Source organism: Natator depressus, chromosome 10 (assembly GCF_965152275.1).
Source record: "Natator depressus isolate rNatDep1 chromosome 10, rNatDep2.hap1, whole genome shotgun sequence".
NCBI lineage: Eukaryota > Metazoa > Chordata > Testudines > Cheloniidae > Natator > Natator depressus.
This window is the reverse complement of record NC_134243.1, coordinates 20,160,036-20,172,329: the sequence shown is the minus strand read 5'-3', so window position 1 is coordinate 20,172,329 and position 12,294 is coordinate 20,160,036. Positions and strand designations below refer to the sequence as shown.

Here is a 12,294-nt window from a genome sequence, read left to right as displayed (position 1 = left end):
CTTAAATACCCTGCAGTTAATTTAGGGTAGAAAGAAAAACACAATAGGTCCAGAACTGGTGTGTGTATTTCAGGAATAGCAGATGGAGGTTTCATATTGTCACTTAAAAAAAAAATCACATCAGCAAACACGCTTCTTTGTTCAGGTTACTAACCACATCTCAGTGTATTAAGTAAGAATATTACGTTATTTATGCTCTGTTTACTTTCTGCACTTTGCTCAGTTCAGGCAACTTTGATTTCAAAGCAGTCGGCTTTACAGGTGTTTACAGTCCGGTGGCTCTCAGGGGTTCAGCGCTGCAGGGTCTGGGGTTTCACACGTTGCTAGAGGACTGAGCTTCACACAGTAAAAATGAAGGGGGAGGAGGAGAGCTGCGCCTCATTCAGGGATCCGGAGTAGGAGGGGCCACCTCTCCAGCGCCCAGGGGCTAGGTTACCTCTCCGGCACGTCAGCCTGCCCCCAGCGGGAGCCGCCAGCCTAAATCGGCCCTTAGCACCGGCTGGCACGGGGCGCGCCATGACCCCCAGCAGCCAGGCAGCGCCACAGAGAGTGGGGATAGCGGGAGGGGGGAGGCCGCGACTCAGCCGGGGGGCTGCGACACAGCCTGCGCCTCCCTCCCCGCGGACTCGGGCGGGCACTCACCGCTCATGATGCCCGGAGTCCGGTCCCTCCCCGGTACTGCAGCTAGCCCCCCTGCTCCCGCGGAGACAGCTCCACAGAGCGAAGCCGGGCTGGGGACACACAGAGCGGACACCCCGCCCCGGAACCGAAGCCCCGCCGACCCGGAAGGTAAATACTGGAGCCTAAGGACGCGAGAGAGACAGCTCCGACATTCCCTTCCCCCCCTCGCCGCGTGCGGTTCACCAACCGCCGAGCGGGAGCGCTGAGAGCAGCCTGGCCTTCCGCAGGGCGCTCTCACGGCGGGGTCCTGCGATGGCCCCTCCCCTGGTGGGCGGCTCTTTGGCTAGCTCGAGGGCTGGCTCTTCTCGGCCCCGCTCATTGTGGGAAGCCCCCTGTTCAGCCTCTGGCTGTTGCTAGGCGCCGCGCTCAGAGTAGTTTGGGGAAGCAGAGGGCTGCTAAGGATGCACAAAAACCGGTAGGAGAACACTTCAGCCTGTCTGGCCACTCAGTAAAAGATTTAAGGGTGGCAAGTCTGCAACAGAAAAGCTTCAAAAACAGACTCCAAGGAGAAACTGCTGAGCTTGAATTAATATGCAAACTAGCTGCCATTAACTTGGGTTTGAATAGAGACTGGGAGTGGCTGGGTCATTACCCATATTGAATCTATTTCCCCATGTTAAGTATCCTCACACTTTCTTGTCAACTATCTAAATGGGCCATCTTGATTATCACTACAAAAGTTTTTTTTTTTTCCTCCTGCTGATAATAGCTCATCTTAAGCCTCTTACAGTTTGTATGGCAACTTCCACCTTCTCTGTATGTGTGCGTGTGTGTATGTGTATATATATATTAAAAAAAATCTTACTATATGTTCCATTCTATGCATCCGATGAAGTGGGCTGTAGCCCAAGAAAATTTACATTCTAATAAATTTGTTAATCTCTAAGATGCCACAAGTACTCCTGTTCTTTTTTGCAGATTCAGACTAACATGGCTGCTACTCTAAAACAGCAGAGCGGGGCATTTGGAAGCAGAGTAATAACCACTTCAGTGGGAGAGTCAGGTCCAGTTTTCTCTGCTAACTAATTACCTGGGTTAAAGAAACAGAGGCAATCAAGGAAAAGGAGAGGTGGTGCTGTCAGAAAGCAAAAGGCAAGGTCCAGATTGTACTAGCAACTCCAACTTGGGGAGAACTGGGGTATCCATGCAAACTTTTCATCATGCATTTGTTTTGTTTTGTTTTTTGTAAGGTGAACAAAAAACAAACCAGATTATCAACTGTGAACCTTTTTTCACTCCTGAACATGAGCTGAACTTAATTTCTTGGGGACCAGCCCCTTCTGATGGAACTAAAGTAGAAACCTACATCCACATCTCACAGTTCAGGCCTATCTAGCCTGAGCAGCATGAACCAGCACTTGAACTCCAAGCCATTCTACTCTTAGAAGCATAATCATCCAAATGTGAACATCTACAATAGATGTAGTCCTGTGGTAATTTGGAAGCTTCTGAAGTATTTCTTCTCTAATGTGCTTCATAAAGCAACTTCCCTTCATGATTCTTTGCATGTGCAGATAATTGTTTCAGACCAAAGAGCTGTATCTTCAGAATAATAATTTGAAATGAGAAATACCATATATAAATGAAAGATGGATTGAACTAGTGAAAAATAAAATATTTAAAACTTTCAAATACAGGTGTCAAGTATCATTTAACCAAAAATAATCCCAAATTGTTGATGTTTCAAAATACACAGCACCAAGAATAACTACAAAAGTAATTGGGAAAACTAGGTAGCAAAACAAATAAGAATAACATCTACTTTCTTTGATTAAGGGCTATATATGCATGCATAGATCCAAGGACTTGAACAGGTCCCAAGCACAAATGAAGATTAATGCAATTGTTATAATAGAAACAGTTACAGTACATCTTATTTAGATTCCCATGATGTATGGCTTGGCCAAAATTTTCAGACTTGTGTAGCCAGAGTTAGGCATCTAAATCCATAATTAGACGCCTAAATATGTGGCCTGTGTGTCAGAGGTGCAGAGTGTGATGTTCAGCAAGTTTCGTAATCTTTTTCCTTTCAGTTCCTCAATTTCCCCGTCTTAAAGATGTGGGTTATTCTTGTGTTATGAGTCTTAATTCACTCATGATTGTTCCTTCACTCTGAGATCCTTGGATGGACGGTGCTCTAGTAGTACAAAGGTGATTATTGCTGAGCACCAACAGCCTTTATTGACTTCAATGGGAACTGCAAGTGCTCAGCAGTTATGAAAACCAGAACACCTATTTAGGTGCGTATGCATGCCTAACTTTAGATTGAATTTTTTGCATGTAGCTAGTTGACACTACGAGTAAATCCCTGCTAAATATTTTTTGAAAATGTTTGATCCATATAAGAAAGCCCTCCTCTACTATCAGAAACCAGATTGGCAATTAGAGGCTTTGCAATACCATCTCTTCTTCCACTATAGCAGCTGTGAGGTATCTTAACTGGGTATAATTACATATTCTATAAATATATCCAATACTGGAGCACTTCCTTGGCAAGCATTCCCATTTTCATTGGGCCCCAAAGTCTCAGAACCTGGATCTCTGAAGTGGTAGCAAAATGATGCTACACACCTTTTTTTTTTTTTTTCCTCCCCTCCTTTTCTTTTGCACCTCTTAGTACTACGTTTTGGTACAAAAACATTTTGGTACAAGATTTATTTTTGTGACATAGTTATTAAATATACATTTGAGCTTGCTTATTGATGGCATTTATGCACATCCAACCTTTTGACTAGTAAATATAGTCTTTAATGATAGTGCAGAAAAGTTTTCCCTGAATAGAGGTTCTTATAGCTTATAAGTTCCAGTAAATAGCTCCCAAGAGAGACTAAAATTAGAAATAATATAATACCAATGAAAGTTAAATGCAAGAGCTATAAAGAAACCACATGTACTATCCTTCTCTACTGACAGCAAATAATAAGATTTATGAGTATACCTATACTGGATGAATTGATTGAAGCATTTTTTACTACATAATAATCAATCTCCCTATCACAGAGTCATTATAGCATCTGGAATATAGCTGCAATATTCAGAAGTCTTTGTGGTAACCAGAACAGTAGCTCCTTCCTCTGTGGCTGGTAATGGGAATGAAGTATCAAAGCCAGTTTGGAGTTTCACCAAGCCACAGTCCCCGCAAGGGCATTCCTCCACTGAATACGTCAGTGATGCTTCACTTTGGAGGGAATCTCCAATTATATCTGCATTCACACTGGTCTCAATATCAGCCTTGAGTATAACATTCAGCTCCACTGCAGACTCTGTGAAGATATGAAAAGATATTTTAGTTCACGTGGCATGCTATCTCAGTCAGTAAAGTTCAAGTCATAGAATCTACTGAACGTGCCCCCGCTCTCAAATTTAGGATGGGCATCTATGGAATCTATTATATATTTACTATCATATATATAAATAAAATTAACAGAAGCATCTTTGCTGTAAATATCTATGGATATGAAAAGGTCAAAAATTAATTCTTTGCTGCCATAGGGAAAATATACTTTATATATGGCTTTGAGAGGCTACAGGGTTGAATCAAGTCAATTTACACTTTACAAGCTGCGAGGCTAATCTTCCATCTTTATTCTCCCGCCAAGTAAAATTCCTTTTTGACTTCAATGGCAGGAAGGACTGGGCCTTGATAAAGAAATTCTGTTAAGAGTTTATAGCAATTTTCCAATGCAAAATAGGATAAGCAAGTTAAAAAAATATATTGGAATTAAAAAACAAGTATGACTCTCTAGCCAAGACCAGAGAGCTCCTAACTACTATTGGCTATAATATGATATCCTTACCCATGTTGGAAAGTACTTTTTTCCACAGTTAGTCCCATTGACTTTAGTGCGTCTATTTGTGGAATAATGTACTCTCCAACATGAGTAAAACTATCCGAATCTGGTGATGTAGGCTAGACTAAAAATTATAAATTCAAAGAACATAGTGGAAATTCACAACAATCTGAAAATATTTTACAAAGAATTGTATTTCTTGACAATCATATTTTGTACCTGTGTTTTTCAGTTCTTCCTTTGATTGTTTTGGGTGCCTCCTTTTAAACAAGACCATTACTATGAACACTGTGAATGTTAAAATCACTCCTATTCCCAAACCGATCCAAAGAATTCCATCTGATACTTTTATTTGACCTGTAGTACCTTTTAAAATAAAGGAGACATATTATGTACATTAAAAACAACAAGCAATTAATAAATACATGGCCTAATCTATAAGCCTCTCACATCTCTAAGGAATAATTTCTTTTTCTGGTGAGTGACAGCTAGGTAGCTTGAAACATTTACTTTTCCTAACATAGTTCATTTGATATATAGAATACTGTGTTTAGGTCTTCAATCTTGTACAGATTTTATACTTGGTCTCGTAAACTTTAGTGTCATTCTTCATGTTTTATGTTTAGAATCAATGCAAAGTACAAATGTGAAAATGCACAGCACAAACAAATAATGTTACAGAATTGGTACTTACTCTCATTACAATAGCTCTGACATGAAAAAGGTGGCTTACTGGAACATCGAAGGTGACAGGGTATACAAGATTGCAGCAAGCTGTCAAAATACTCATTTTTGAAGCAATGTTGAGCCATCAGGGTCAGTAATTAGTGAACTAGGAAGCCACAGAAATGGTTAAAGAGTAAGGACAAGCTAAGGAGGAAGAATGTTTCCACTTCTCACTTTGTACAAACAGTAGTAAGTGTGGCCAGCAACAGCAGCTAAATATCAAGGTTCTTCTTAAAAAGAGTATATTAAATAATAGGGATTTCACCTGAGGCCTCTCAAGGGACTCTGGCTGCTCATTTGAATAGCAACTGCAGATTCAAGTTTCTAGAAGGACCGTCCAGCTGGATGGAAGTAATTTTCAATGTAAATTCTGTCTGAAACAGAAACTGATTATTTATAGAGGGCATTTCTCAAGCAGGTGCTAAACACTACAGACTGTAGAAAAAGTCTCAGGATTCCCAAACAAGCATTTTCATTAACAGTTAGTCCCTGTCTTCAGGAGTTTGTTGTATTCTCTCTCTCAAAGTTATGGATCCATACCAATTATATCTCATTCTAGCCTGCAAACTTCTCCAGGAAGTATTGATTTAATTTTTATTCTTTTCTGTTCCATTGTAACCACCAAACAACATGCTGTATTGTTGATGAATAGAGGAGAAAAAAGAGGACTGTCTAGTGGATAGAGAAGGTGACAAAGTCACACCCGCAGAATGCATGCTTGGTGAGGCAGGTGCTGTACCTCTCCTCCTCTCAGATCCTCTGCCTCCCATTGGCTAGGCTTGGGAGGTGGGCGGGCTGATTGTTTCTCAAGTTCCCTTCCATGCCACATTTTTAAACTCCTCCTTAGCTTTTCAAGCTGCCCTGCCCTTCCTCTCCTTACTTGCAGTTTTTCGATGCTGCAGATCTGACCTATTGCTGTTTTGGGGTCAGGATGGAATTTTTCCCATTGGCCCAAACTGGCCACGGTCTGCTGTTTTTGTTTGTTTTTTCACTTTCTTTGCAGTATCATGGAGGCAAAGTAGCATTGAAAGGAACAGGACTTGAAAGTGTAATAATAGGAAGTTTATGATGACTGTTTAGCTCATTGCAAGTTGCAGCTAGTGTCCAGCATGGATAAATGCTAAAAGGGCCAATTCCCAGGTAAATGAGGCCTAGGACTTCACTGGTTGACTTTGTGTCTACTGGAGAAGTGGAAACCTGACATTGTCATGGACTGAGATCCCTCCTTGCTATCCTTGATCCCCCCACCACAGGGGGAGGGTGTGATAAATGTGGACATTTTCTGTAATGTTTTTATGAGCTCTTTGTGACTCTCTACCTACCACGTTGGCACTGCTACACGTTGGGGGGAAAGAATTCATTTTCTTGCTAGGACATGAAAGATCCAGCTAGGTATTTGCAACATATAGTGGCTGGATTGTCTGGGCGGGAATCAACACATTTGAATGGATCAACACATAGACAAATGGAACCCCCGTGACTGAAAATTAACATCTAGTTGTAGAGGCAGCTGAACATGTGAATATAGCACAGTTGTGTCCAGAGAACTAAGATAAGAAAAGGTGGCTGTGTTATGAGCTGAATGCTCAGAGACACAGGCTCTGGCCTAGGAATAAGACAATGGGAGAGACAGAGAAATGAAGCAAAGATGGTTTCTACAGCAGCTTGGTTCAAGGGAGCCCTGGCTTTAGTCTCTCTGAACTCTGTCTTAACCTTTGCTCCTCTGATAACCTAAGGACTTTCAGATTCTGTAGACCAGGTGATTAACAAATTGTTAACCTGCCTGGTGTCACTGCAAATACTTACTGAGAGCATTGTGCCCTGAAGGAGTTTGCTACAAATCTCCTGAAGGAGTCTGGTTTGGCTGGATCTGCTCCAGGGAGCCATGGAGAGAGACAAGGATTGCTGGCACCTGAAGGCCTTGTTTCAGAGTTGTAGAGCCACAGACGTTTCCCTGTGGAACTGTGTGGACACTTGGGGTCTGGCACACTAAAGGGGGTCACTCCCAAGGGACTGGTTACAGGTCTGGTGTATGCCCTAGTGCTGTAAATGCAAGACAGAGGGCAAGAGGATTCAGAAGTGAGGTGAGTTTTGGGGTTTGGCCAAGGAGGGTCTACCCCAAGTTATTGATTAAATAGTAAAGCCTTGTATCCCCACACTAGACATAATTAAATGGTTGGCGTGTGAAACTGTATGGGGTGTATAGAACACTTCCTGGTGTCAAATTAATAAAATTGTGGTCTGCCACTTAATTCAATCCCTGTGTCTTATCATTAATTCACCTGCATATACTGATACTCAATTCTCTTCTTGGGAACTAATAGCAATTATTATGATTTGGCTATAATATTCCCTTTTTTAAATACTTATAATAATTCATTATTGCAGCTACAAACTGTGATAAAAGTTTCTGTGTATACAGAATACATTCATACTGAAGGATAGATGGGAACCTGTATACTCTCCTGCCCGCTTTCTACGTATCCCACCACACCAGTGCTTGGGCAGCATCATTTAGCTTTTCATTTTAATAAGTCATCATAAAGATGTTTTGTAATTCTTTACATGAATGGTTCACAAATGCAAGCCTTGAGAGAATTCAGCAGCAGGTCATTCTCCCTAATAATCCTGAAACTAAAGCAGGTCCAGCAGCCTCCATAGCACACAATTAAATATTCCCGTCTTCCCTAGTGGGAGCAAAGGTGACTCCTCACCTCAAACATAAGGAAGCAATGATCTGGCCTGGGTCACTTTTATCCCTGAGTCACTAATTCTGTCAAATACACAAGATATGAAGTGTTCCCGGTTGTATGTGAAGGGCCTTAATTCACTGGGGATAAGCCCATGGTTCTCAATAATGACCATGAGCTTTCAAAGAGACAAGGAGGGTGAAGTAATATATTTTATTGAACCAACTTCTGTTGCTGAGACAGACAAAATTTTTTGAGCTTACACAGAGCTCTTCAGGTCTGGGAAACTAACTCAGAGTAGTTTCCCAGACTCAAAGAAGACCTCTGTGTAAGTTCAAAAGCTTGTCTCTGTCACAAATAGAAGTTGACCCAATAAAAGGTATCACCTCACCCACTTTGTCTCTCTAATATCCTGGTGCCAACACAGCTACAACAACACTGCATACATGAGATTTCAGGTCAGTCCAGAAAATCCAATGTCCACGTGGACACTGGAGTCACTCAAGGCAATAGACCTGGATGTATTTGAGCAAAATACTTGTACCCCCAACCTATTCCAAATATGCAGACACACCTTCAAAAGTGGCCACTGATTCTGAGTGCTTCTGATTGTGGAGTTATCTAGGGCACCCAATAATTAAAGCTCCCAAAATCTGTTTTTAAAATGTTGGCCTGAAATTATCTTGACGTTTACACTAGATAAACAACCTAGAACAAAACTGTAATTGAAATAAGGAATCCCCTGCATCTGAAACTGGTTACAAATGGGTACCTTTCTCACCCTGACCCACCCTGTATCCATCTAGATCAGTGGTTTTCAACCAGGGGCATGCATACCTCTCGGGGTATGCAAAGGTCTTCCAAGGGGAACATCAGCTCATCTAGATATTTGCCCAGTTTTACAACAGGCTACATAAAAAGCACCAGCTAAGTCAGTACAAACTAAAATTTCATAAAGACAATGACTTGTTTATACTGCTCTATATACTATATTATATGGAAGTATAACATGCGTATACACACTGTATTAGACATGCATTTTATGTCATTTACTAATGGATGCAAGCACATTAATGAGATTGAAGTTGTCATAGAGATTCAGAATGTTAGTGTCACGGCCTTGCATGGATAAATTTAGATCATTCAGATTGCTAAATATATCTGTGAAGTAGGCAAGTTGAGCTAACCACACAGTATTGTCAAACACAGAGGCAAGAGGGGATGAATGATCGGAAAGAAACCCGCGAACATAAGCAATCAGCTGAGCTTCTCCACTAATATAGGTGGACTCATCAAGTGGAAAGGCAAATCTTTTTGCCTTTTTATGTTTCTCTACAAGTGGAGAGACAATATCCTAAGGTATATTTTCAATTCTACAACACACACTGTCATTTGATAAGGGTACTTTCTTGAGAGTATCAGCTGCTTTTTTAATCAAGCATGTTTTCTGCAAGCACCATAGCAGCAGGCAGAATAAGATCTTCTGAAATTGTGTACAGCTTCTTTGATTTTGCTACAAGAAGAGAGACAGCATATGAAGCTTCAAGTGGTTTTGTAGAAATACTTGAAGCTTTTTTCATTTTAAGCTGCTAAGTCTGGAACTCAGAAAACTTTCTTTGAAAAAATTCTTCTGTCTTACCTGCATGCACAGGGTGTTTTGTCTTCAAAGATCATTGCAAATGCACTGGTTTCATACTGTTATTTGATAGAATTTCTCCGCAAAGGAACACAGAGGTTGAGGTGGATCACTATATGCAGAGATGTGAATCCAAAACAATATATTGCTTGCTGAACTGATTATATTTTTTTTCAGTCATTTTCAATTTCTTACCATTTTCACTGTCCCCACTATTGCCATTTCTAGCTCCTTGTTTTAAAAATCTATCCATTTTCACATCGCAACTGCATACACACCATGACAACTTCAACCTCATTAACATGCTTGCATGCATTTTCTTAACACAGGGGTCAGCAACCTTTCAGAAGTGGTGTGCCGAGTCTTAATTTATTCACTCTAATTTAAGGTTTCGCATGCCAGTAATACATTTTAACATTTTTAGAAGGTCTCTGTCTATAAGTCTTTAATATATAACTAAACTATTGTTGTATGTAAAGTAAATAAGGTTTTTAAAATGTATAAGAAGCTTCACTTAAAATTAAATTAAAATGCAGAGCACCCCGGACCGGTGACTAGGACCGGGCAGTGTGAGTGCCACTGAAAATCAGCTCACATTCTGCCTTTGGCACGCATGCCAGAGGTTGCCTACCTCTGTCTTAACATATGCACAATGTGCCTCAAGTGGCACATGACAAGGATTCATCACCAAATTTGGTCTGCTGGGCCAGGTACTGACAGGGAGCGCAATGTGAATACTGATCCATGCATTAGTAAATGACATAAAATGCATGATTAATACAGTGCGTATATGCACATTACATTAACGTATAATATAGTATATAAAGCAGTATAAACAAGTCATTGTCTGTATGAAATTTTAGTTTGTACTGACTTCATTAGTGCTTTTTATGGCTTTTTATGTAGCCTGTTGTAAAAGTAGGCAAATATCTAGATGACCTCTACGTACCCCTGGTTGAGAACCGCTGCTATAAAACATAGCTACATGCTTGACCCAATTTTCCTTAAATTGCATATTCTAACATTACCGCATGCATGCTGTGGAGAAGATAAAGTCTCAGAGAGATTTCATTATGAAGTTATTGTTATCCCTTTGGACCCAAGCACTTAATCAATATTCATGTCTTGCATTTTCTCTTAGCTTGGCTAAGGCTTTTGCAACACTAAAATTTTCATCATTTTTAAAATCATTACAATCTCAGAACCTCCTTCATTATAGCTTGTAAACCAGCTAATACCTATATCAGGTTTTTCCCATCTTCTATACAGTGCTTCATCTTTAAGATCCAAATTTTCCCACTCTGACCAAAAACCTTTTACTGTGCAATTGTGAAGGGAATTAAAAATTTTATTAAAGCTAATGTTTAAAATCAAGTTTACACAAGTTAAGAAGGAAGGTACTGTACATCTGGGGTCAGGCTTGAGTTATGAGAGATTACAAGTATCAGTTACAAGGTTCACAAGGTACATACATAGTACATAACCAGCATAGACCCAGATTGGGGTGCGGGAGTTTTTAAAGCGTCAGTGAATAAGTGATCTCGGATATGCCATCCATAGAATGTATTTAGAGTCCAAGTCAGTATTGGTGTAGTGAATAGGTACATGGGTAGAGTGCGTCCCTTGGTTTGTCGGGGAGGAAGTAGGTTATTTCCCTGACCGGTGGTCTCGTTTACTTGTCCTGGTACTGACAGTGTCCTGTGATATGCTCCGTGTAGATGTCATTCTAAGGTAGCTGCCTTTGGCAACTGATTTTCCAATCACACACTATGCAAAGATAAGACTCCTCTCTTTCAGAAGCTTTTAGCTGCTCTGGAGTCCATTTCTGCACTGCCACCCCTTACCTACTGTTCCAGTGGATAAACCAGGACTATTTGCACATCTACAAATTATGGGAAGAGAAGAGACAGCCATCTCTTTCTGAGCATGCTCATTTTCCTGAACAACCAAATAATTTCTCTCCTTCTTAAGGTAGTGTTTGCAATTAGCTTCCCAAGAAGGCCATCTGGACAAGACATCAGCCTTAGTGTGCTTGTGCCCAGACTTCTATGTGACTGTGAAATCACAACCTAGAATTCTTCCAACCACCTGGCAAGTTGCCCTGAATCTAAAGAGACATCGAAGGGATGCATAGTATGTCCTGACCACAATCTTCTTCTAATGCAAATAATGGTGAACATTTTCTATAGAGCTAACCACTGACAGAAGTTCCTTTCAGGTAGTGCAATAATTTCTCTCCAGAGAATTTATACTCTTACTGTAATAAGTCCCCACCCTTTCAAGTCTTTTGCTTTCTAATACTTATGTCAATACTGCCCCCCAAATAGTAAGCACTAGCATCTGTATAATATGAAAGGAGTTTAGGCTAAGACAGGAGCCACCATAAGAACTTCTTTCAATTTTGAAAATGCTAAATCACACACTGTTGACCACTGAAGTAGTTTCCCTTTCTTACCCAACCTACACAATGGTTTTGTAATACTGGCTTCTATAATAGGATAAGAGTCCTAAAAAACTCTGCACATGTGTGAATGTCTAAGGCGTTGGCCAGTTCCACACAGCCTCAATTTTCTTTTTGTCAGTGGAAACTCCCTCCTCACTATGTGCCGAAGGTAAATTCCTTGTTTTGAAACTACTGTCATTTCCTTAGGTTCAGTTTGAGATTAGTAGCCTTAAGCTTATCACGGACCACTTATAAATTTATCAGTTCTTGTTCAAAGGTTAGCATGCACCACCATATCACTAAGTAAACAAACAGGACTAGAGAGGC

General features: G+C 40.6%; 2 protein-coding genes across 2 annotated transcripts in view; both read right to left on the bottom strand.

Moving 5' to 3' along the window:
• Window positions 1–780, bottom strand: part of SNX29 (sorting nexin 29) — a 441,491-nt gene extending 440,711 nt beyond the window's left edge. Inside the window, exon 1 of the mRNA XM_074965421.1 lies at window positions 643–780. Within this exon, the coding sequence (XP_074821522.1) occupies window positions 643–649 (7 nt within the window). The 5' untranslated portion in view covers window positions 650–780. The remainder of the gene's footprint in view (window positions 1–642) is intronic.
• Window positions 781–2,755: 1,975 nt separating this feature from the next.
• On the bottom strand, window positions 2,756–5,284 carry TNFRSF17 (TNF receptor superfamily member 17). The gene is made up of 3 exons (XM_074964620.1): window positions 5,167–5,284; window positions 4,692–4,838; window positions 2,756–3,944 (listed from the first exon to the last, which is right to left on the bottom strand). The coding sequence occupies exons 1-3, from the start codon at window positions 5,282–5,284 to the stop codon at window positions 3,676–3,678; spliced, it is 534 nt and encodes a 177-aa protein (XP_074820721.1). The 3' UTR covers window positions 2,756–3,675.
• Between the last annotated feature and the right edge of the window lie 7,010 nt (window positions 5,285–12,294).